General features: G+C 37.6%; 1 protein-coding gene across 1 annotated transcript; it reads right to left on the bottom strand.

The window, feature by feature from the left end:
* Positions 1 to 7097: 7097 nt before the first annotated feature.
* Positions 7098 to 9859, bottom strand: LOC113068068 (transmembrane protein 250-like). The gene is made up of 2 exons (XM_026240645.1): positions 9785 to 9859; positions 7098 to 8623 (listed from the first exon to the last, which is right to left on the bottom strand). The coding sequence occupies exon 2, from the start codon at positions 8433 to 8435 to the stop codon at positions 8016 to 8018; it is 420 nt and encodes a 139-aa protein (XP_026096430.1). The 5' UTR covers positions 8436 to 8623; positions 9785 to 9859; the 3' UTR covers positions 7098 to 8015.
* Positions 9860 to 27728: the final 17869 nt, after the last annotated feature.

Below are 27728 nucleotides of genomic sequence, written 5' to 3'. Positions count from 1 at the left end.
TTCTATCAGCTTTTACAAACTCAAATCTGCATTTTTTTATTTACCTTTTACAAAGGCCTATTTTTTTACAAATGGATAAATAATGGTTTGATATATTAAACATAAAACGTTTAATACTGATATTTGAAATTATTTAAATAATAAAAAGATAATTTAAATGTAAAATTAAAAGTGCCAGTAGGCGGCAGCAAGTCATGTTAATAAGTGAGTTATGTCGATTGAACCGAATCATTTAAATATTTGATTCATTTACGAACGAAACACTGTCGTGTTGCTCAGAGACGAAAAATAGCCCTGTGGCTACTGATCTCTATTATACAGTAGATCAGTGGCTGTGGCTTTGTTTGCCATTATTCATGTTATCGAAATAGTGTTAACACAGGCAATATGGGTATCTTAATAAACTTCTAGTTTATTGAACTGTTGTAAAAAAAAAAAAAAAAAAGTCATTTTTGGAGAAAAAAAAAAATCTTCGTGTGAAAATGATTAACTATATGAAGTTGTATAAATATATACATTTTCTGAATGTATTTTAATAACTGAATCATGCAGTGAAAGAGCGCACTGTAAATGTGCATGTGCACAATACTTCAGGTAATGCCTGCACTAGCTGACTCTTTAGGTGTTTAGATTGTTTTTTAATGTTGTGAGATTAGAGCAAAATAGCTCAATTGTCATTGTATGTTACTTAACTATATCGTGTTAGGAATAACTAAACATTTTGATTTTTTTACATCCATGTGTTTCTTCTGAGTTTCTTTATGTGTGTTACGCTAAGTCTCTCACAAAGAGACAAACAGTGAGCCTCAACAGCGCAACTTATACCAGAAATATTTTTTTTTTCTCTCAGATCAGATCTTTTCATTTAGAAGTGATCAAGTGTTCAAATCCGATTTGTGTGCATTGATAAAGATGCAAGTGTATCAACATATGTGACAAGACTTTCAAAACGGATGCAGCAAAAGTGAAGTTGCATCATCTCACTTTCTAAATAAGCACCCTGTCGAGACGTGGTGCAAAACACATGAAAAAGTCAGCGTCAGTGGACACCATGCTCTAGTCACGGCCAGCTTCACTGTGCAGCGAGGGGTGCTGTGTCTTTCAGCATTTCCGTCACCAGCTGATGTTAGGGAATTTAAGGTTTTTTATTGTTTTTGAATTTACAAAAACTAAAAATTCAGGCCATTTTTAGATGGCACCACTGCAATAGGGAAGTCGTGGCCTAGTGGTTAGAAAGTTTGACTCCTAACCCTAGGGTTGTGGGTTCGAATCTCGGGCTGGCAATACCATAACTTAGGTACCCTTGAGCAAGGCATTGAACCACCAACTGGTTGCTGCAGCATAAATGGCTGCCCACTGTTCACAGCTTCTAGCCCACCAATAACTCAATTAGTTAACCAATCTCAAAATGTCTCCTCCTTTGGCTCAGTGGCCTCCCTTACCGCTATAGTGTCCACCAACGGGTTCTAGGGATACCGCCATGATGGAGACCAGCTGCTTTCACATTGAAGGCCATAAACAAGGCCACTCTAACTCCATTACCTCAGTCTCTCTCAGGATGAGGGAATAACTCTTCCAGAGTTTGGAGTTAAAACATTACATTTCCCAGCTCACCCTCACAACCTGTATAGGCTTACCGATAGGTCAGTTGGAACCTCTTCTAGAGCCTCAACTAGGGTCTCCATGAAACCTGAATATCTGAGTTGCTGTTTGGTACATGGGTACAGATCACAGTAAGACCCATTACAACAGTGGTTCTCAACTGCAGTTCTTGGGAACTACTGCTCCGCACATTTTGAATGTCTACTGTAATGTAGGAGTAGACAAGACGTGAGGGGTGCGGATCCATGTGCAAGCTTTTATTTAGAAACTGCCGGGACAGACAGCAAGTTCGTAGGCTGCCTCCATGGCCATGAAAAGACAGGTAATGAGTTCACAGACGGGTACAACTGACACCTCTGGAGGTTCTGCAGCGGTTGCCACCACCTCTGGAGGATCTACAGCAGTATCATAAGAAAACAGCGAGAGTTCATTAATGGGTGCCACCATCATGCAAGAAGCTGAAGCTGGCTTCACCACCTCAGAAGGTTCTGCACCTCTGGAGAAACTGCAGTGGGCGCCATCACCTCTGGGGACAAGACAGTTTGAGCCATTAACTTGGGAGGTTCTGTAGCATCAGCTGCCACCTTGGGAAACATCATAGTAGGTGCCACTGTCTCACGAGTCTCAGTGGTGGTGTATGCAGCCCAAACACTCCATAAAGCCATCAACATTGTGGGAAGCACTACAGACAGGGGAAAAAGTTCAGGAACAGGCCTCCGGAGGTCTAGAGTGAGTGGGTTTTGGTATACCAGCTGCACATGCCGCCACCAGTGGTGGATCATTTATACTAGATGCCAGTCTGGGAGACTGAAGAACTGAAATCACAGATTTAGGTGCAGCTGACAGTTCAATTCCAGGCTGCAGCAAAGTCAGATTGTGCAGAAGAATCATCTGTTTTTTGTGGTCTTGTCCCGGTGGACATCTGAGACAAGGTCTTTACAGGGGATCTGTATCTGGGGCTCTAGTTGTCCTGGTCTCCGCTGTCTTTCAGGGCTGTAGAGGTCCTTTCTAGGTGCAGATCCACCATCTGGTCTGGATACGTACTGGATCTGGTGGCTACGCTGACCTCGGAATAAGAGAGAAACAGACTAAAATTAGCGTAGATGCCATTCACCTAATGATGTAGCAAGTACATTGGGTTAATACAGCTAATTAAAGCAGCCTAAAAATCCTTTAACAGATTTTGACATTAAAAAATCTGTTCCCCTCTGAACTGAAATTCCCCTCCTGGTAACTGTGATTTAATGGGTTCATTAAGTCCAAAACGGAACAAGTCCTTAAACAAAACCTCATCGTACAGTGGTACTTGATAAGACAACTCACAGAACTGCTGTATGTAATCCTCAATAAATGAACTCCCCTGTTGTAACTTGAGTAGCTGATCGACTGGGTCCATACCTGGACAGGATCCCCTAGAAAAGCTGCTGGATCCATGTGTAGCCAAGTATTCTGAAATGCAGGAGCCGGACGAGACATGAGGGATGCGGATCCATGTGCAAGCTTTTATTTAGAAATATAGTCAAACACAAGCAGGGTCAAACAAAGGCAAACAGGTATGTTGAGGGCAAGACACAAGAGTATTCCCAGAGCATGCATGGGTCGTCGATCGGTGAACAATATCCAAAGGGCTTGACAAGAGAGATAACCCGAGTACACGAGCAATAGTCCAGGCAGGGGCAAACATAGTACAAACAGCAAGACAATAGAGAAAAATCCAAAAACAGGCAGGAAACTAGGAAGTGCTTGGTAAGGTAGTTAGGATAAACAATATTCGGCGCAGAATGGTGGTGTGAGAATGATTTACATAGTGTGTGTTATTGATAGCAGCTGTGTGTGATTAGTTTCAGGTGAGCTTGTCATTAAAGCAATGGAATATCTAGTCCAGGGTGATGTGTAACAGTCAGTGTAGTGTGAAAGTCCATGTGAAGAGTGGGTGAACAGATGTTTATAGACAGGATCATGACATCTACCTTATTTAACGCACCTGATTCAGATCATCAGCTCCTTAGGAGAGAGATCAGTGAACTGAACTGATTGTGTAAGATTCAGAAATGTACAAAATATGCAAAGCAGTGGGTCCCGAGGACTGGAGTCGAGAACCACTGCTCTACAACACAAAATCACACTAAGATGACCTTTTCAATGCCCAATAAGAGATGCTTAAGAGCTAGATTTGAGAAACTCTGCCGTAGTGTATAACATCATATTCTGTTGCTCATTTATTGTGGGGTCCAAAATAATTTCAGTGCTTAAAGTTGAGTGTGACTTCATCCTAAATCTTCTCTCACCAACTCTAGAAAAATTTCAGAAGTATTTCTGATTGACAGTACTAGATTTTTCTTAATAAGCAAGTTGAAGTGTAAAGTGGTCTGTGACATACCAAATAGGAATTGTAGAGGGATGACAGAATAATTTACATTCCAGAGGCCACTATTGTGCCGAGTCATGCAACCTCTCAATTTTCCATCACAAAGGGCATGTCTTATATTTTGCTATTCCTAGGATTCATGACCACATCACAAAGAACATGCCATTTATAGCGCCTACTCAGGCCACTTAAAAGACTGTAGAACTGTAGTCAGAACCAACAAGAAAAATCAAGTAATTGTGATGGACTGGATATTCTTAAAACTTCTTTTCCAGTAGTTCTACAGGTCTGACACTCATCAATTGCTTATTTTGTGCCTCACCTAACATTGCAGAAATATTTGACTGGACTGCAAAGTGTTTTAAAATAACAAGGACATACAGAACCACCATCTATATTTTCTAAATAGCCAAACTCTGGTTATAACATACCAATATATCATATTATGTATGTTAAGGTATGCACAATATAACTTGGGTGTTCCACTGTCTCAAAAATGTGTGGATATTTTTTGATGCCCCTTACTGCCAAGAAAGCAGTTAAGTGTGAAATGATTACATGAAAGCCATCATCTGTTGTGATGTCGTTATAGGTATCTTATACTGGCGGTGAAGTACACCATGGATTTTTGCCAGAGATCCCCTATGTACACTATTACCTGGACTGGCAGCGATGCAGAAGAGCCAGTGAAAGCAAACAGTGTGATACTGGATGATAAGGGGCATTTTACCATGCCCCTTAATTTGGCCCTTGTTTAGTTCTAGTTATAGAAATCGTTCTTGCCAGTGCTTACCTTGCTGAAATCTTGCCTAGCCTTGTCTAGTTTTGCCGTATGTTTCTCTTTTCCTGTCTCCTTCTTACGTTTTATCATGCCCCTTCATATAGCCGTTGTTTAGTTCTAGATCTAGAAATTGTTCTTGTCAGTGCAGTGTTATCTTGCCTTAAGTCTTATTCCCCCCAAAAGTTTTGTCTTTAGTTTTCTGCCATTGGCCGTTTAAAGTTAGAATTTGCAGATGTGTTTTCGCCCCTACCTGGTCGTACTGATCTGATTCAGCACCATATTGAGACAGAGCCGGGGCGTGGTGGTTCGCAGCAGGCCATATAGATTGCCTGAACAGGTAAGACTATCACAGGGTAGACTATCACAGGGTGAACGCAAGATCAAAATTTGATGCTTATCCAATGCCGCGGATTGACGAGTTGCTCGATCGGTTAGGTATGGCTCGCTTTTACTCGACATTAAACATAACAAAGGGATATTGGCAGATCCCCTTACCTTCACCATGCCGTTTGGATTGCACCAATTTGTGACGCTTCCTTTCGGCTTGTTGGATCGAGTGCTGCGACCCCTTGCTGCATATGCCGTGGCCTATCTGGATGACATTATCATATGGAACATGTGAGGGCTGTCCTCAGGGCGCTGAGACGGGCAGGGCTAACGGCCAACCCAAAGTAGTGCGCAGTTGGGCAGGTGGAGGTAAGGTATCTGGGCTTCCACTTGGGCCACGGGCAGGTGCATGCCCAAATTGATAAGACGGCAGCAATTGCGACCTGCCCCAGGCCCAAGACCAAAAAGGAGGTAAGGCAGTTCCTGGGGCTGGCGGGATATTACAGGAGGTTTATTCCTCGTTATTCGTTAAAATTCGTTAAAATTAAAAATGACCTGCTTCTTGCATCAGATCAAGGCTGCATCTCATTTCTAGTCTTACTTGATCTTACTTGCTCTGCGTTCGACACCATAGATCATGACATACTCATAGATAGATTACAAAACTATACAGGTATTCAAGGGCAGGCTCTAAGATGGTTTAGATCCTACCTGTCTGATCGCTACCATTTTGTTTACTTAAATGGGGTGTCATCTCATTTATCATCAGTAAAACATGGAGTGCTGCAGGCCGGATGGCTCCCCGACCTGAGTCGGGCGGTGGGGGTATGTGGCGGGGACAGAGATAGCCGGGGAATCGTGGGAGTGAGAAGCTGAAGAGCGGAGAGAGAAAAGACACGAAGACTGCAGTAGTGCGGCGCCGAAACAAATTGTGAAGTACATGCGCATCTGGCGCGATTGTTTATTTTTGTTATTATTATTAAATTAAGTTTCCCACAAGCCCCAGTACGCCGACCAAGGTCTCCTTCCTCTTTATACAACTGAACTTTGTTACACACATGCACTATGAACTTGAGATTATACACTGAATAAAGTGGGTGTTATTACTGCTACCCTCCTTCACCATCAAGCCCCATTGCTAAGGATTCTACACCATTACACCAAGTTGGCTCCTGGCATCTATGAGGTGTTCACTCATATGAAATGGAAAAAAATAAATAGACTTGTCTACTATGTGAACATCATTCAGAGGAAAGTGCAACGTTGATCGGGCCAAAGACACCTCTCTGGTGCACACTGATATAATGGCCAGAAAGACTAATTATTTCATATTTATGTTTGATGAATTCGATATAAGACACCAACAGCACAAGTACTTTTTACTATTTGTATCATTCTGCTTGTCTTGTTTTCCTGTTCCAGATGGTTTTTAAGTAAGATTCAAAATATTTTGTTACACCACTAGGAGACAGCAAATGAAAGGTACTGAGTCAAATTGAATCATTTGTACAACCAATTTGTTCAAAAATACTGATTTATTTAGAAACAAAACACCAGTAATGTGCGTTGCTTGGTTCAACTGTGGCTTTTTTGGAACTGTTTGACAAAGCAAAAAATAGACAAAGTAACCAGCAATATTGCGTCTAAAAGGTTACTCTGTAATAACCTTTTGTTTATTTAACTTATGTATAAAAGTATTTTTCAGTTGTGTTGGCTCCTTGTTACTCTTGTAACTTCTTAGAAACAGCCTAATCCATTGCTAATTCTAAAGTGATGATTTTTAACTAGTAATGAATAATTCTGAATCTTTAGCATAAGAAAGCAGTTCCACGAACAAAAGGGTCTTTGGCACACATGGTACAAATACAATTCTAAGAGTGTGTTGTGGACATTTAGAAGCACAACTTATTTGTGGATTTCAAGCCAGTATTATGTAAAATAAGTGTTCAATGAGAATGTACATCCATCAATGTTTTTGTTCTCTGGATATCAGTATCGGCCACAAAAACCCCATATTGGTCAAAGACAAAAACACATTTATTATACACTGAAGTCAGAACTGTACACACTGGTAAGATTTGCAGTTTTTATTCATAGTGTTTTGATGCTGTTCCTGAGATGTTACTGAACTGTGCTACATCACAACAACTATTTGAGCAGGTCTGCAGTTGTAGATATGTGTCCCTCCCTTTGACACAGGTGATACTCCAGTCATCCGGCAGCTGTACATGTGTCAGTTCATCAGGGCTTTGATCCTTCTGGGTTGGGCTGTACAATGGTTTGTCTGAACTGTCACTGGTGTCCATTCAGTTTCAGAACAAAAGAGCATGCTTGGCCAAGTGTGAGGCATATGATGTTTGATCCTCAAACAATAGGAGATTGTACTCACTCACTTTACTTTCATGCCAGGCTGGCGCCAATAACACCACACTAATGCAACATGGGGCATTAGACTCATGCTCTGATTGGCACCATACTAATAATATGGTCTGCACACTGCAAGTAAGCTGAAAGTGGCCATTAGCGAAGGATATTTCTGCATGAGAATGGAAGGAAGAAAAACCAAGATTAAATAGCACCTTCTCAAAAGAAAACATAAGAGGCACATGCAGATATAAAAATATATGAAACATTGGTTTACTGACATTAAAAACAAAACGTAAATCGTATTTCCCTAGCACAGTGTTAGAATACAACACACAACACATTTAATTAATATAAAAAAAAACAACAACAACAACAAAAAAAAAACATACACGCTCATAACATTTTTCTTACACTGGATTGAGAAGCAAGCTGTGGAAAAGGATTTCAGCTCTTTTTAATAGTGTTGCACACATGTTCTCAGTTTTGTCAAGATGTGTAAATGTTGCATGCTCAGAAAGCAAATCAAACGGAGTGTCATTCAACACAGTGATCATTCAACCAGTCCGAACTTCACATATCAACAAAAACCATGAAACACCATCCCAGGCCTCCGATCAGAAACATGGTAACATGCATGCTGTATATAAACAGATCATTGAGGATGCCAAAGTCCAGCCGGCGGTGACCCAGCAGCAGTAGGATGACGGACAGCTTGTATTGAAGGCGAAGGAAAATTCGCACGCTGACGTACTGCAGGCAGAAGAGTGCAGATAGTGCCACCCAGAGGAGGGAGGTTAAAAGACTGCAGCCAAAATAGAGAAGGAACCGGATGAAACTATACATCCACCGAGACTTCAGGTACAGGTCAAAGTTGTTGTATTTGCTGCGTACGAGCTGGGCGGTGCGCGCCGGGCCACAGGCGGAGTGCATGCAGGTAGTGTGAGGGCCATGGAAGGAGCGGACCCTCCGTGGAATGGGAATGACAGGCATGGGTGGGTTTGGAAACTCCCTGGTTTCAGGAAGGCCCACTCACAGGACTCTTCCAGTAACTCCAGGGCTGCATGTTGCATAACAGGACCACCGGCAGCTAACTAAAATGCAGATGGATGTAAATGTGATGTTCCCATGACTAAGTGCACTGGCGCTCATCCACTGGGCATCTCCATCACACTGAAACTCTGGAGAAATAAATAAATAATAATAATCAAAATTATTTCGTGATATGACAACATTATCATTTAGGCAGATTGATCAGACAATTTTTGGCTAATATGAGTAATTATGATTGTATATAAGTATATAAAAACAAAATGCACAAGATACGATAACACACGCTTTGATAAAAGACTTTCTAAATACCTTGTTAAACCTATTTACCTCCACTGGAAACACTGATGTTCTTTGATTATATAAGAAGACAGTTATGTTTACTTACATTTTCACAGTCAGTTCTTCTACCATGTGTTTTGAAAATACATGCATACTTTTTACATGCATAGCTTAAAATTATTCTATTTAAAGCATGTAGACTGATGACAATGTGTAAATAAATTGTAATTTAGAATTAATAGATGCATTAGCTCAACTAATGCTATTGATATTTACCTTAATGCATTTGGCAGAAGCTTTTATTAAAAGTGACTTACTTCGCATTCGGGTTGTACATTTTATCAGTTAATGTATTCCCTGGAAATCAAAGGCAGTTTCTCTTTTATATATATATATATATATATATATATATATATATATATATATATATATATATATATATATATATAAAATTGGTCAGTCTCAAAAATAATAATAAATGTGATGTAAATGTGCTATAAACACAATGTTTAATTTAGATTACATCAGTAGCACTCTCACAGAATGCATTCCCCTTGAAAAAGGGGAGTACCATGGTACAGTGATGGTATCACATAGTAATACCATGATACAGAATGAATACCCTACTCATAAACCGTATTTCTCGAGTATTCTATACTATTTTAGCAATACTATTTTATACCTTACGATTACAATATCCTGTATTTCATAACACTGTATTTACACAGTACTCAAAATATTTTTAATGGTACTATGTCAAAAATCCATTGTAATGGGTTTTGTGAAGGTTTAAGTGTTTAAAGAACATAAGGAGAATTTTCGTTTTCACGCAAACATGCCGAAATCTGCCTATATTTCATGTAATGGTTATTCTATAAATGCAAGGCCTCGTATAAAGCTGTACTAAGGGCAGATCACATTATCACTCACTTCTCGTCATGAGATTCACATATTGCATATAATATATACATCAAATGTGATTATATACAGAATAAGTGAATGAAACTCACATGGGTTTATGCTGCATTCATCCGCTGGAGAAGATGTGTGCTGCGGCGCGGAACACGGTCTGTCGCAAAACACACTGGTCCGCTGGTTACTATGACAACAGCCGGACAATTTAAAGGCGCAGGCTCTTATTTATCTATCTATTTATTTATTTATTATCTCTGACGACAGTGAGCGTCGCAACAAAAATTCTGCGTTTCTATTTAATTTTTCTTCTCAAGGATTTAGGATATTATTATCAGAATAGTTCGTGCTGGTTAAATTAACTGTGGTCCCTCGTTTTGAGTCAAAAGTGGCTTCTGTGAATTAAATTTTGATACTCGGTCTACTTTGGTGACTTTTTCTATAAAAATAAATATATTGTAATATAAATATAAGTATCCTAAATAATATTAATAGATTCATCAACAAGTCTGCAGAAAACTAACACTTATGTCTTGAATTATAATAATAATCATAATTATTTATTCATTTATTTTTACTAGTGGGTCCAATTTAATCCTCACAATGCCATTTGGTAATTTTAGATATATGCCAGAAATCAAACTATGTCTCCCAACTGTAGGTTTAAAATAGCTTCCATGCATTTTGCTCTGCTCTGCTCTTGCAACAGTTTTCATCAAACAGCTAGTAACAGGAATGCCATAATGTTGAATATCTGCATATATCATTCCCATCTCTAATGCCTTCAGACTCAAGATGTTCTGTTTAACTGTTTATGTGCCTATGTATGTTGCTTCTTTTGACCTTAGGCTTACTTGTGAATACCAAACGTACTCCTCACTTATATTGTGAAATACAACGCAATAGTGAGGACAATTAGCCAAAAGATGCTGATGTAGTGTTCTTCACATGATATGGCTAACTTAAGGGGTGGTTGGGTTAGCTGATAGAAAACATCATTAACCTGATAGAATATCAATGGAAGTCTATGCAATGTCCTTACTAAGATAGAGAAATAAACCTGTGTGTGTGTGTGTGTGTGTGAGAGAGAGATCTCTCTCATAAAGTTGATTTGACCTCTGCCTAACTTTTCCAGTGCACAGCACAGCTCTGCCCATCTGCAGATTTATGGCATGACTGTACGATTGCATCTTGCCTATTTGTCAGATGGCCAGATAGTGAGCGGAGCAGCACATCTCGCCGCAGATAAATCATAAGGGGAGGCGCTTTTAAAAAGAGTTTATTATGATCGTTAATGGGGCGCCTGATCACTTTGTGCAAGATTTAAAGACATATTATGCAAAATCTGCAAAACAAACCTTATAATACTTAATCAAACATGCATAAAGCCATCAGTAGGGCTAAATAAATTCTCGCAATTAACTTGCATTAAGAGATTGTGATTGCTTTTACTAATTTAATCAACAGTGTAATAATTTCAGCAGCAGTCAGGCTTGATGATGAGCTTTCTGTGGATACGGAGGGAATTTGTGATGAGATGCTATCTTTAACAACATACTTGACCACATTGAGAGTCAGTTGAAGTTTTCATGTTTTGCTTTTGCTTCTGATTGCACAATATTATGAATATTAGGTCAACGAATGCATTCAGACACATGTCAAAGTGTTGCAAACAGCGTGCTGCAGGGATGGCATATTTTCGCAGGCCAAAACGAAGTTCACATTTTAGTAGTTACAGTTCAATGATCATCCTTAAATCAGTGTTTTTTTCAGTATTATCAATTGTGTAGTTCATTTAGACACCATTTAGCTTTTTACTTCAAAAAAAAAAAAAAAAAAAAAAAAAAAAAAGGAAACAAAAAACAGCGCAAAATAAAAAATAGAACCAAGTAGGCCTATAGGATTCATAAACTTTCTTTGTCACACAGCTGATTTGAGCAATGATCCAAGAGCAAATGTAAAGGAACCAGAGTGGCGTGAACTTAGGTTGGCTTAAATATATCTTCACTAAAGCACCTGATATAGTTTTACATATGTGACCCTGGACCACAAAACCAGTCAAGTAGCACTGCTTTATTTGTAGCAATAGCCAACAATGTGTGGGCCAAAATTATAGATTTTTCTTTTAGGCCAAAAATCATTAGGATATTAAGTAAAGATCATGTTCCATGAAGATATTTTGTTAACTTTCTACTGTAATTATATCAAAACTTAATTTTGGTTAGTAATATGCATTACTAAGAACTTCATTTGGACAACTTTAAAGGTGATTTTGCACCCAGATTTTGATTCCAGATTTTCAAATAGTTGTTTCTCTGTTGTTTAGTTATTTTGACTGGTTTTGTTTTCCTGGGTCTTATATAGGTTTAGTTTTAGATACATTTGTTTTAAATTAAGATACAGGGGTTAATGTGATCACATGGAAAATATGTGCAAATAAATTTGTGCACCTTTTAAACCGTCTCCAGTTCGATGTTGTCTATCAGCACATTTGACAGTTTTTCTAGAGATGATGGAGGAGGAAAATGTCTACATTTTAGTATTTCACAATGTCACATTTAGCACTCTACGATTAAAGGTTTAGCAGCCTTTTCAGGGGTTTTGTGGCGATTATTGCTGTCAATTTGTTGCAGTAGTTGTGTGTTGTTTGGATACAATCCTTCTTAGTCTTTGATGGCACCTATTGCGTATACTTTCAGATTTCATCCACTATCTTCAGTGATGAAGTTTAACACACTTTGTTTCTGCATAATCGCGAAGACTGTTGTTCTTAAAACACCAAACAATTGGGCTGTTAAGGTTACAGATGACTAACCACTGTATTAGACAGCAGCGCTTTCTTCTTGTGTTGAGTATAGCTTATGTCCACTAGAGGGAGCTCTATTCCTACCACAGTGTGGCTTCACATCAAATCCAAGGTCAGCTCATCAAACATCTCAAAATCAGCTCATCTGTTTCTCCTGCTCTTCAGTTCTGACTCACAGACACACTATTGCATTTTATGAGCTGAGCTGTTTCAAACTCTTCCATTCAAAACTCCTCATGGAAAAGTCCTGCTGAAATTGTACATTATTCCATGTATAATCTTTATTAAGATAATATCTTTTTTAACAGGCATTTTTAGTTACAACAATAGTGAAACCAAGAAGTTTGTGGTGGATTTCCTGCATGAATTTAGGATAGTTTGATTACGTTCAGAGCTTGACTGGATCTAAAATCCTTCAATTTCCAGCCAGCACAAGATTAAAGTGGTTAGATGTCAAAATCCTCTTACCAACCCAAAATACTCTGAAGGTTGATCAATTAATTCATTAACTAAGTAGAGGTCTAATACACGACAAGAGACAAATTGAATCAATTAGCAGAGGCTACTCAGAACAAAGGGAACTTTAATTACAAGAAGTTTAATTAAAACGCTTACCAGTGTAATATGAAGTGGGAAAGGGAAAGCCACATCCACAGGAAATGAAAAACAGGAGCACTTTGCTTCACTGTTACCTCAAAGACACACACACACACACACACACACACAGACCTCTACAGCTGCTGAGTAGAGATCACTTCTCTTTCAGAACCAAAAGTTATGAAAACAAACTGAAATGAGAAAAGTTGGTGTGAGATTCATCTTGTGTTTTCATCTAAATCATCTGCCGAGTTTTAATGGGATTTCTTGATCTTTTCACCCAGTAAAAGCCTGACATTCACCATTAAATGGAAGAGTTTATTGAACCTATATTGAAAAGTTTGCATATGTGCTTTTGTTGAGTATCATATTTGATACATCATTTATGGCACATATATAGTCTGATATAGTGAGAATACGGAGGAGAAACAGCTCAGTGGCCGAGCGAAAGACTCAAATTGAGCAAAAACATATGATATTCTGATGCTTGAAATGTAAACTAGTGAGATCTTTAATTAGTGTATAGAAGAAAATTATATAAATATCAGTCGTCATTCTATATCTCCAATAATATGTTTTAAAGTCAGATGATATTTAAATGATTAAAACATATTAAATGTATGCATTTAGCAGAAGAGTGCACTCAAGCTAACAATTTTTACATAACATTTGCTCCCTGGGAATTGAACCCACAACATTTTGCACTGCTAACACAATGCTCTACTACGATTATACTAAAACTTGATAATAAATAAGTTCAACTAAAAACTATCAGTCAGATTAGAGAAGCAGGCAGATTATGCCTGACAGGTTTAACAGCAAAGTTTTGATCATTTAGAGCCCTTAGAAATCCATGTTCATGGATAATACAACAGGTCTTATAGGGTTAAAATTCTAATCAAACAGAATATAGCACTGACACAATCCCACTGTTCTGCTATTATCATTAATCGTGTCTTGCTGGTATTGCCAGCACAATTATTTATTGCTGTCATTTTGGTTACTTTGTTATCAACTCTGCATATATTTGAATACATTAACATGAACACACACAGGTCATACAGTGCCTTTATGAGACGTATTTCCTCTGTTGAGAACAGAGAAACAGTAACAGAAAATTACAGTATATGAATGTAAATTAAACAGTTTACACAATACATGTATGAAGGTGTAGCGAAATATAACATACATATCAATACATAATATACAGTTATTAGAAACATTACTATCATAAATGCAAATCATGATATAATCCTGTTTTCATATTGTGTTCCAGTTCAGGAAGTGGAAGGAAAGCCTCTGTTTGTGGTGCAGTGAGATTGTGAAGAGTGTTAATCTGTAAGGCTTTGAAGGGTTTGGATCAGATTAAACATCTGCAGCAGGAGGATCAGCAGATCAGCTCACTCTTTCAGTCTGAGCTGCATGTTCCCCAAATCTCACAAGAAATCACGGAGAGTCACTGCATGGAGCGCCAGTGGAGCCACAACATGACACAAGGACACAGTATTCACACAAAAACACACAACAGCAATATTCACTAAGCATTAGAGCATGTTATATTGTTTGAAAGCTGCTTGAACATATACACTATCATCCAAAAGTTTGGGTCTGGTAAGATTTTGTTAATCTTTTTGAAAGAAGCCACTTCTGCTCACCAATGCAGTAAAAACAATGACATATTATTACAATTTAAAATACAATTTCTATGTGAATATATTTTTTAAATGTAATGTATTCCTGTGGTAGAAGCTGAATGTTCAGCATCATTACTCCAGTCTTTACTGTGAGATCATTCTGAAATGCTGTTCAAGAAACATTTCTGATTATTATCATAGTTGAAAACAGTTGTGCTGCCAAATATATATATGTATATATATATATATATATATATATATATATATATAGTATTTTATTACAATTTATTATTACAACTTCAGTCTTTGAATGAACTCATTGTGAGTCAGTGGCTGTAAGTTCACTGGATTCTGCATATAAGCATATTTCTGCATTAATATACATAAAGCCATGAATTTTCCTGTGTGATTTAGTGGTGGAGGACACATATTTGGCACCAGAATGGAAGAGGCTCACATCAACACAACGTGATTTACATTGGTGAACAGATGGCACAGAACAGTGTTTGGAGAAGATGTGCGGCTTATTCACACTGACACTGTGTGCGATGGCTGTGAATGTTTGTCTAGAGCTGCATGAAAATGAGACGGAGAAAGTCATAGCATAGGTGTGCGTGTGCACGGTCCAAACATATGCATAATTACGCATAATGTCGAGGGAGAGAGCCGAGTCCGAGAATCCAGTGTGAAAGCAGAAGAAGAGATCAGGAGAAACTGAAGAGCTCAAATTATTAATCCATACATGAGGAACAAACACTGCAGGACAACAGGCACACACACTCTACTTTAACACTTCTGTGACAGGGTTACACTTTTTTTTAAGGTGTCCTTGTTGCAGTGTAATAATACATTTAAGTATAGAGTCATATTAATTAAAATAGATGCACTTGCTATATGTGTCCATGGACCACCAAACCTGTCATAAGGATCAATTTTTCTAAATTCAGACTAATAAATCACCTGAAAGCTGAATAAATAAGCTTTCCATTGATAAATGGTTTGTTATATTTGGCCAAGATACTAATATTTTAATATCTGGAACCTAAGGGTGAAAAAAAAATGCAAATATTGAGAAAGAAGTTGTCCAAATGAAGTTCTTAGCAATGCATATTACTAATCAAAAAATTAAGTTCTGAAATATCTTCATGGAACATGATCTTTACTTAATGTCCTAATGATTTTTGGCATAAAAAGAAAAGTCAATAATTTTGGCCCAAACAATGTATTTTTAGCTATTGCTACAAATATACTATATACTGTTGGGAACCGGAAGACGTGCAGGCGGAAGATGGAAGACGTATGCATCTTGCGCTCATGCCTCTGGGAAATGTAGGAGCAAAGGAAACAAAGTTTCCTTGTTTTAGCAAAGGAAAACCAGTCTCCCCTTGGCTTCTTTCTAAATCCACCGACGTATTTCTTTACAAATCCTCGCTTTTTGCTTTTATTTCATGACCAGAATTTTGTTTTGTTCTCTCTCCGCACTTGTCACTAGCCACGCAGCACTGATGAAATACAACATCTGCCTTCATGTCTTTTAGTTCCCCACAGTCAGCAGAAGTGAGAAAAAAAGTTTAATGTTTATTACATTAAAAATCTGGATATTTATCTTACAAAAATGCATGGATTCACTACAGACCGATGGAATATGTGTAAAAAGGACAAATTAAAATAAAGTGTTAACAGTGAGACAGGTTCTAGTAGTAGTGATGATTGACTTAACTGACAGCGCTGATAAAATTTCCCTAAAATATTGTGTGTAAAGCCAGTTTGAACTTCAAACCTCAAATGATAATCAAATCAAACTATTTTTCAGTCTGTGCTAAGTGACACACACTATCAAATATTTTAGCTATATACGCATGTGTGTGTGTGTGTGTATCTTAAAATTAGTAAGACAAACGTGTGTGTGTACACATACAAACATACATAATACATCACTTTATTTTACATGTACATATAGCAACAAACTGATGGGCTCTATGATGGATATATATGATTAGAGTATAAGTATGTGGTACATAAACAAAATATTTTGTAATAGCATGTGTTTCGTTGCACACACACACACATATACATAATACAGAAATGTAATCTCTTGGCTATTTTAATTGTTGCCTCATATGTGATTCCCACAAACTTTTAACACATAAAATTAATAAGATTAACTTCTATGTAGAGATATCTATATGTCAACTATATAGGCCAATTAACTATATACCACAAATGTAAAATGAAAACAATATTTATATTTAAATATACGCATTATTAGTGACATGTATTTGTAATTTGTCTGTTACACTTTTACACAAGGACATGTGTATTTAAATAATTATATAGGCCTACATGACATATATCAAATTAAAATATATTATACATACATAAACTTACACATTTCCATGGGCTGATATAGTATATGTCAATATCTGAAATTGTTCCAATTTTTTATAGGTTTCATGTATGTTTACACTTGCACTTACACTATGTTAATACATATATAACATGCTTGCGCCCACTCATTCGGACTGATTAATGCACCAATTATCCTGGTGCTGTTGCATTTTGCAGTATTAGTTCAGCACAGAGAGAGAGAGAGAGAGAGCGAGTGAGCGAGGGGTCAGTGCTAACAAGCCCCGCATGAGGAGCGTCAGCTGGGTACATGTTACAGTCCAGCAGCGTTAGACCCCCACGCCATGGCTATGGCTCTAGCCTTACACCGCCATTAGCCTTATTGGCCGCAGAGGTCAACAGGGGTCAAGTGGCGTGTCGATTGGTTGACCCAACCTATCGGCTGCTCCCGTGACTCCTTTAGCTGAGTTATGTGTGTGCCAGCGCGGCCGCGTTACTGCCAGAAAATCATTCGCTTTACTCATGCTGATTTACAGACATCGAGACCCACAGCTTCTGAGTGAACACTGGAAACATCTGAAATGCATGCAGATTTATGTGGATATTAATTCACAGTATTTGGATATAGTGAATATCAATACCTTTATCGGAACAATGAATATATTCATCACCTATTTACTGTCTTTCTGAAAACTGCAGCCATCATTCACATAGCTGCTGTAAAACACTTCACGATCGTTCAACTCAGTGGCATTCAGACTAACACATGCAAAATACTACGAATAAACATTGAAAAATAATTGCACTCAGTGCTAAACAAAACCATTGTCAGAGTATCATATGCGCAGAAAGTGCTCTGGTCATTCATTAATGTTAATGTCCAGAACCTAAATGTGTGGTGAACCACAACTTGGCCTAAATAAAGTAAGATAAAAGCATCAGTTTCCACGCTGGTGCTCAGTGACTTAATCCATCACGGAGGCATGGGATCCATCTTTATCAGAGCCCATTAAAGTTACAGCGGGTACAAACAGATCCCAGCTTGCTTACCACTCTTCCTTTAACCTGTCCAAAACACATCTCCGGTGTCCCCATGAAAGAAATACCTGCGCGGCTCATGAGCTTGAAGGTCAGGGGTTAAGGAGTGCGAGCCGGTGACCTCCCCATTACATTAAGCGCTCTGGCCAGCCATTGGTTAAGACAAGGAGCTTTGGTTACCCGAAGCCAGAGGTTTAGCGTGAGCTCCTATGATCCTAAAACAGCAAAATCTACAAACACAGCTTGGCCAACAACCACAAGACAGATTTGGTAAATAAATAAGGTGCAAATAGTTAGTCAGACTTGTAACTCAATGGTCATGGGTTCAAGTCTCTGTACTTCAAGGTCTCACCTTTGCTCAAGTGGAATGGTGCGTCATGTGCAGCATCTGTATTGATGATTAATTTTAAAGCTACTGTAGGTTGCATGTGCAAAATACCAGAGCATTGTGCAATTCTGAACGAATATGTAATGATTCAATTTACAGCACATTCAAACCTACAAAAGGAAAAACAAACTCAATGCATATTCTTTATTAATCTTTTTGTAGATGCAGAGTTCATGTTTGTTTGTTTGTTTATTGTTCCTCGCTAGAAAATAACACAGTAAGAATTTTAGTTTTAGACTGCATTCAGACGTATTCCAAATTCTGGTTTGCAAAAAACAAACAAACAAACAAACAAAAAAATACATCATATTATATTAAGATTGAACTTCTGAACAACTTCTTTCAAAAATCATTTTTTGAAAATGACTTTCGTTGTTTCTGCCATGTTACAAATAGGTGGCGTCATGCTGTGTTAGGAAGGCTGCAGTGTTTTACAGCAGATTCTCTCTCTCCTGAACGGTGGCTGTGAAGGGCTCTAAGCATCTGATTGATTACTTTCCGCTGAAATATTTCTCCCTTCCCTGGCAGGAGATTACGGATGGCAATTTGTGTTTATGGGATTCCCGAAATTCACTTAACAACTGCCCTCCTATTAAAAGGTCAAGCAGGAGGAGGTAGAGGCATCCCAACGTCATTCCTCATTTCTGTTCCTGATAAAAAACAACAAACTAATGAAATCCAGCCTTTACACAGAATCACCTGATCTTCTAAGAGTATCTGGCTTTGAATATTTTTTTTTTCAGGGTTGTTTGTTAAGTGGTCCGACCTCTGAGTTTTAAAGTCATGTTGCTTTGTTCAGAAATGAATGATTGCTCAAATCACGTGTTGTTACTTTACTAAGTGATCAGATGCACCATTTTTACCTGCTGGATTATAAAACCAAAGAAACTACTGAAGCATGTATACAAGAAAATCACATTTTGGGTTTTCTACTTCATAATTTCACATTGAATTCAATGTGTTACCTGCCTGTTTATGAAATTACCAGCAATTTTTAAGTGAAAATTCCTAGCTTTTCTTCAGCCAGTATAAATAAATGTAAACTTATTATTAATCTATTTTAACCAAATTGCATCTAAACTCTTTTTTTTTTCATTAAACAGAAAAAAAATCTAGTCTGCTTTCTTTCTTTTATTCATGCATTTCATTTTTTCAGCATTTCAGTTTACCAGAATCCACTTCGTCAGTCTTGCCACTTTCTCTTATTTACAAAATTTACCAGCAATTAAGTTAAGCATGCTTTAAATTATACTATATATATATTTATATCTGTCCACCGGCTGTAAGGACTACTTGATATTTGTACTACATCTCTTTTTAGCAGTTTCCTCTCAGGTTTCAGCCTGAGTGTCTCTAGGTTTTTCTGGTTTGAGATTACATTCATTCGTACATTATTAATAGCGTCGCACCATTATCTCCCTGGGAGCTCCTCTTACATCGTGCCCAAACCGCCTTAGCGAACACATTGCGTGGAAAGGCCCGAGTGTTTGTGTGAGAGCCCAGGAAGATGGACAGGTGTGGGATCAAATATTTATCATTGTATAGCAGTAGGCTGTAAGGTGTAAAAGGTCAAAGAGCAAAACACACTTGCACACACACATACAGAAATTTGAAATTGTCCCATCATTCATCAGTTTGCTGTAAGCATGGCTGTTGTCCGATTGTGGGGTGGAAGTTGCATTAAGTAAGGTGACATCTACACATGTCAATTAAATATTGATTTATATAAAATATTTAATCATATTCTTGTGCACAAAAAATGACAAATTATATATTATATACAAAATATTAATATATTATATACATTTTAACATGCATATTATTTTCATTATTATTTTTTTCATTTGCAGTTTTGCGTAAAAAATGTGAGGGTTATTCGCCAAGTGTTGGCTTCTGTTATCTTAGTGGTAGTTTAACTAGCAGGGTAGTTTTGTCCTAGTCAGGTAGTGACAAAGCGTGTTTTGCTGCTCTTGAATTATCCAGGCCATGGGCAGATGGAACTCTGCAGAAACGGGAGAGTGACACCTGACCCGACAGCGACCTGCAGATCAGCTGCCCAGGTGTGGCCGTGGAGATTCTCACCTGACCTTTACCCCGAGCGTCTCCACCCTGCAAGCAGGGCCGAGGTTAAACGTGCTCCAGAGAGTAGTGTACTGTTACCGCTTGTACAGATGCCGGTGAACCTGTGCTGCTGCACTCCGCATGACAAATTCAACCCAGAGCTTAACAGATGATTACAAGTGCGATATTGCCAAGATGCAGCTAGAAAAATGAATGAGTAATAGAAACAGAATAGTTTCAGGGATGCAATAACACACTCTAGTCCAATAGTGTGTTATATAACAGGTATGCTGTGTGCATCTTTTTTTAAACACTTTTTAGTACATGATGTTTAAACAAATACATTTCGACATTTACATCACATAACCAGCTCCATATGAATTTATTTTCTGAGAAAGTAAACTTGCTCATTAGCGCACCCGGTACATCATTGCACTTATGATATTAAAGCGGGTACAATACCTCAAAATATATATTTTTTGTCATTAATCACTTACCCCCATTTTGTAGAATATGAGCTGAATGCAAGCAGCTTACGCTCTTCTGTGTCAGCTGCGACACAATGAAACATTTTCTATGTGTATTTATCCTTTGATTTGAACAAAAACAGCAGATATGTACAGTGTGGCTGACAAAGAAGAGCGTAAGCTTCTTGTGTCCAGGGGATATTCTGCAAAATGGTCCAACGGTGTTGCGGAGAGAGGAGACGAATTGTTAAATAAAGTCGTTATTTTTGTTTTCTTCACATACAAAAAGTATTTTCGTCACTTCATAACATTACGGTTGAACCACTGATGGCAGATGGACTATTCTGACGATGTCTTTCATACTTTTCTGGACCTTGACAGTGCAACATACTTGGCATGGGAGTCACAAGCCTCCCGGGTTTCTTCCGAAATATATTCAATTGTGTTCCGAAGACAAACAAAGCTTTTACGGGTCTGGAAACAACATGGGGCTTAGTGATGAAAGCGTTAGTTCACCCAAAAATGAAAATGATGTAATTTATTACTCACCCTCATGTCGTTCCAAACCCGTAAGACCTCCGTTCATCTTCAGAACACAGTTTAAGATATTTTAGATTTAGTCCAAGAGCTTTCTGTCCCTCAATTGAAAACGTATGTACGGTATACTGTCCATGTCCAGAAAGGTAATAAAAACATCTCCAAAGAAGTCCATGTGACATCAAAATACATTTTGGTCCAAAAATAACGACTTTATTCAACATTATTCAACGCACTCACAACAGACCCGGAAGAGAAGACAATGCTGAATAAAGTCATAATTTTTTTTATTTTTGGACCAAAATGTACTTGCGATGCTTCAACAAATTCTAACTGACCCTCTGATGTCACATGGACTACTTTGATGATGTTTTTATTAACTTTCTGGACATGGACAGTATACCTACACACATTTTTAATGGAGGGACAGAAAGTTCTTGGACTAAATCTTAAATACCTTAAACTGTGTTCTGAAGATGAATGGAGGTCTTACAGGTTTGGAATGACATGAGGGTAAGTCATTAATGACATAATTTTTATTTTTGGGGTGGAGTATCCCTTTAAGTCATCAGGTACGAGTAATGTGAACCACGAGCCACAATAAGAGTTAAAAAACTTCTAGAAGCAAGGTGAAATGGCATAATACAGTATGTATAAATAGCGTTTTAATGTATAATATGTAATAAAGTAAAACTAAGTCAGATTCATGTATTTTAGGTAAAACTGAGTATTTAACTTCAAAAGTGTTGCAAAATGTACAGGAAGCAATTATAAAATCATTGTGCTGAAATGCACAGGCACTCTTTCCAAATAAGCCTAGTTTTGTAAAAGACAGGACTGACTACCTGTAACTATAAAATAGTTGTTTTTATACAATATTACCACAATCTAGTGACATACTTGTAATAAGATAAATTTGGGCACTTTATGTTTTGTGGAAACTCTGAAAACACTCTTTTCACTGTCCTAATAATATTTCTGTCAATAATGTCCAGATTATAAACTGTCGTGATCAAATTAAATATCCATCACATCTTAAAGCACTATTTAATGCATTATGTGGTGTAATCCTTCATGTTATGTATATATACAGTTAAATAACCGAAATACAGTTATTATAAAAATACAGTTATTAATATTTTCACACTTTTTTGCATACTTTGAGAAAATTACAGCTAGATTGGAATGTTTATCTCAAGCATGCACTTCACTGATGCTGTCCTTTGAAATAGGCTATTAATTTAAGAAAATGTTTTATTTGTCATAAGATTGTTATTTGATATTTGGGTAGTTTGTTAAAAAAAATATATATGATAAGAATTATTTTGATCTATTTCAGACATTTTAAAGGTACAGGTTGTAGGACCTGCCACTAGAGGGCGCACTACCAAAACAATAACAATCGCGTGGTTTGATGACGCTAAGAAGGAGCATGGAATGACCCAACCGCTGATGGCCATCAATCGGACGGAAGTTGAAGTCGGGTGGGGGCTGCCATCTTTTAGCAGAACTTCACTTGCGTTAGCATTCCCATTGACTCCCATTCATTTTGGCGTCACTTTGACAGCAAATAACTTTACATCTGAGGCGTTTAAAGACTCCGTTTGTCCATTATTTATTTCTAAAGATAAAGATACACGACAATGTATAAAGGGCTCCATTACCTTCTATGTTACATTATGGCCCCGTATAAACAGTTTTTGTAAAAAATAGGCTAACGATTGCATCATAACCACTTGACTCTCTGTCGCATTACCGTACAGACAGGAGGAGAAGCTCGCAGGCAATTAACTTAATATGGCGTACTGGCGTTACATTTTAAAATACTATACAAAATAATTAATCAGAATACTTACTCCTGCTCACTCACGCCAAAGAACTCCCCCCTCAAGCTCGCCGTCTCTGCAAGATTAACGATGGCAGTTTGCACGCACAGCCACTTAGAAGATTTACATCTGTCAGACAGGTTGCTGACGTCGTCAAGCTTCGTTTGAGTCTGCGCGTCAGAAACGGAAGTGCTAAAAAACGCTAAAAATGGGCTTCACTTGTCTCAATTGAGTTCCAATTGAGGTCCGCTGTGTCCATTTCTTTTACTGTCTATGGTTATAATGGGCTAGTTGCATATCTCCGCCATCTTGGATTTCCGGTCTTGCGAGTGTGTGCAAATATACTTCTGGTTGTGCTAAACTTCAGTGCAGAGAACTCCAGAAATCCAAATTACCTTCTATATGTTTACAGCATTTATAATATAACTTCAAATGCAAATAAGATATACACTGCTATTATTACTATACTATAAATGTTAACTGAGCCAGTGGATTTTAAACTGTGTAAGTTTGAGTCTGTTGAATGAATTAAATACACTGTTCCCTACTGTTCACGAAATGAAAGTTGAAGTCATGGTGTGTAATTACAGCTAAATAATGTATTTTTATCTTACCAATTATGTAAATGTACAAATTACTTATTTCTCGAAAATGTTTGTATTACATTGATTTTTTTTAAATGAAATATTTACCTTGTGAGATGTGGGCTGCAATTTATCTTCATAAGTATCCATTTCTCAATTGTGCACATCATCATCATCATTATTTTCACATATTTTATTATTTTACACAGTAAACTAATACATGACTAATTTTAATATCTGTTTTATCCGATAATTAATGCAAAAGAATAACAATATGCATGCGCTGCTCATAGACAGATGATTTATGCTGCAGATCTTTCACAAAACAAATAAACATAGATAAAAACACACATGAATGCAGACTACGATCTTTTATTCAATGCATACCTACCATAATTAAATTGTTTAATTGTACAGTTACAGTTATAAATTGTTATCAAATAAAGTTAATAAAACATGCTTTATCAGAAATCTCTGCATCTCGTTTGACAGTCAGAAACCTTGATCTTACATAAGATCAAAACCAGCTCTTCAAAAATGAAAAGTATTGCATATTTGAGTGGTTTGTGTTTGACAGAAGAAATCCCTGTGGACTGATTAACCTGACGCTGACGCTAGGGCTGGGATAAACTATTATTTTTTAAACGATTAATCTAGCGATTATTTTTTCGATGCATCGATTAATCTAACGATTAATTTTTTTCAGACCGATTCGATTTCGATTATCTCCCCATTAATTGACTACTAACAATTTATACATGTTGATTTACATATCTGAATGAAAAAAACATGCATTCCTTAACATTGCAATATATGTTTATTGCTCTTAAAATTACAAAATAAAAGACTGACTAATAATGCATTACTTTGCACTTGTATAGAGATAGCATTCAATAAAACCTTGAAGCCTTGAAAACACATAGCTTACTGAAATAAGCTTACTGAACACATAGGGCCTAGCTTACTGAAAAAAAAAATCTTCTTTCAGATGAAAATAACAACAACTTGACGTCTAGCATTCAATAAAAAAGGTCGCCCAAAATACTTGTTTAGAGCAATTGAAAGAATACAGTAACCAATGTAAACTTGAGGGCTTTAAGCTAATACAGAGAGTGGTTTTCCCAAAAAATAAATAAAAAATTAACAGTGGGAGCCAGCAGCCTGTCATGGAGAAGAAAAAAAAATCTCCGAATGCTCCATGTGAAACTTTGGCGTTCCGCCCTTTTTCTATCGTGTCTAATGATTTTGGTTAATATGCACGAGGGAGAGAGAGAGAGAGAGCAAGACAGCGCTCGTGTAGTTTGAAAACAGTGAGTGCGCGAGCGCGCGTGAAACTTTGGTGTTTCGCCCTTTTTCTATCGTGTTTAATGATTTTGAGTAATATGCACAAAGGAGAGAGAGAGCAAGAAGCGCTCATGTTGTTTGAAGACTGTAAGTGCGCGCGCAGCCGGGGCTCTCTCTCGTACGCGCACTGTCAGGCGTCACTCACCGATCAAATAAGGCTTTGACAGCCGCCAAAAAAAAGATCAATGCAGGAAAAACCCCTGGATTGGTTATATAACGTTGGACAGAATGTTGATCCGGCCATCGCGTATATTCAGCGCACATAAGGTAAACGTTTTGCAAACGTTTTTTAGAGAAATAAAAACAGGTCGACAAATCGATGCGCATATTTTGCGTCGACGTATTTTTTGCGTCGATGTCATCGATTACCTCGACGTGTTGTCCCAGCCCTAGCTGACGCTGATCCCCATTGTGCATACGTTTTCTGTAAAGATACGAATCAAAACAACTCACCTGTCGAGTAAAACACAAGCGAGATTGGCATCTCTTTCTAGTTGGAGTTTGTCCCGAAGCTACTTCCGCATTTGTCCACGAAACTGTTGTCATGTGGTTTCTACGTCATTAAAGGCGGTAACAAAGGGAAACTAACGTCATCGACAGGCGACTGCACTGCCCGTTGCTGATTCCCAATTCGCATACTATCCGTCCTAAATAGTATGCGAAACTAGAATTAGTAAGTCCCAAATCGTAGTATGTTGAAAAGAGTATTCCAAAGATACCCGGATGGTCTACTATTTCTGGTTAGAATTCTAAGTGCAGATCAATGCACACTCTAAGTGCTAATATTGCCCACAACCCATTGCGTGCGGGAGGGAGGAGCTTTGCGATGGCTTTGCGGTGATGTAAACATGGCAGCCGGATGCAGCAGCGGAGATGCGCCCTCAGCTTTTAAGTATAAGAATTCAAATGTTTAACCCTAATTAAAGTTATATTTTATTTCGTTACACACATTGCACATGAACGTCAGAACCAGCCGCCTCACAAACGACCTGCGTTTGGTTCTAAGACGACGCCGCTATGCTTCTTCACTCCTCAACTTGGTAGAAGAACACATTGTAAAATGTATTGTGAAAAAAAACGATGAGAAAAAAAGATGGGAATAGTAAATAAAATTTTATTGGACATAAAGAATGAATGAAACGTTAACAGTTGTGGTGTGCGTAACTAGGCAACCACGTTGTCATTCACGTTGCATGACGTCATCGAAGTATGTCCCAGAATGTGCATACTCTTTTGCTACACACTCAAAAGTATGTACTTTTTCCTCACAAAAAAAGTACATACTTTTAGGTCGTAGTATAAGTAGGCGAATTGGGACTCAGCGCGTGTCACTGTTTAGAATGGAAATTTTCTCATGATTTACAAGTACAATTGAAAACATTAGAGATATTGTTAGTAATCAGTCGAACAAAATATAAAAACACTAGCCTAGTGGTTTTTGGATATTTTACTGCAAATATCTTACAAATTATACCTTTAAAGTATTAAAAACAGTTATCTTTATGTCACTATTTTTTACATTTTCAAAAACGCTAATTCCTATTTTAAGTTCTGGGAGAAGAATAAACCAGTAAAATACACACACACACACACACACAAAGAACATTTTAAAAGTAGCATTTAAAAAATTTAAAAATGTTTCAGAATTATTTATATTGCCTCTTTCATATATCAAGAAACATCTGAAATCTGTTAGATCAACCCCTGAATGTAGAAGTACCCAATTATGATAATTACAATGTAACATAAACTCAGAATTAGCAAATGTGACCAAGCCAATCTCAAAAGAAAACATATCTATTTTATGAGGCAGTGATTTCATGACATTTAAGGAAATGTACAATCACCTTTAATTACTGTATGTCTCCCAGTGTAGGCCTATAAATGTGTATTGCATTTATGGTTTTACAACAAAGCCTAGTTAAGCAATGGGTACTGTAGAATAGTTAATAATAATGAAAAAAAAAACTATAGTAAAACCATGGATAGAAAAAAAAATATTTCTTTAACATACCACATACCATGTAAAACTGTAAATACTGTTAGTTTTTCATATCACAACAATTTGCAAGTGCAGAACTAATAATGTGCTACAAAAGCGGACTTTTGGCTAAAATGTGCATATTAGCAGTTTCTCTTATCAGACTTGAGTGAATAGCAGGCACAAGAGCCCGATGTAAACACTGAGCTTTAGTATCACCTTAATGTTTGATCCATTACGGGCTGAAGATGAGAAACTCTGAGCCAGCTGCTGAAGAAAACTTATGAGCTGTCAGGGAAAAATGCGCGGTTCTGCCAGTAACTGACGCGAGCGAGCGCGCGAGTGAGTGACATTGACGCAGGAAATCAGCGCACCATCGTTCTGCTGTCACTTGCTAATCTGATCGCAGGTCGTACGTTACCTACTGTATATG

Source organism: Carassius auratus, linkage group LG30F (genome assembly GCF_003368295.1).
Source record: "Carassius auratus strain Wakin linkage group LG30F, ASM336829v1, whole genome shotgun sequence".
NCBI lineage: Eukaryota > Metazoa > Chordata > Actinopteri > Cypriniformes > Cyprinidae > Carassius > Carassius auratus.
This window is presented reverse-complemented; position numbering and strand designations above follow the sequence as displayed.

Coding starts and splice junctions, on each gene's coding strand:
- LOC113068068 (XM_026240645.1), bottom strand. CDS start 8,435: ATGCCTGTCATTCCCATTCCACGGAGGGTCCGCTCCTTCCATGGCCCT.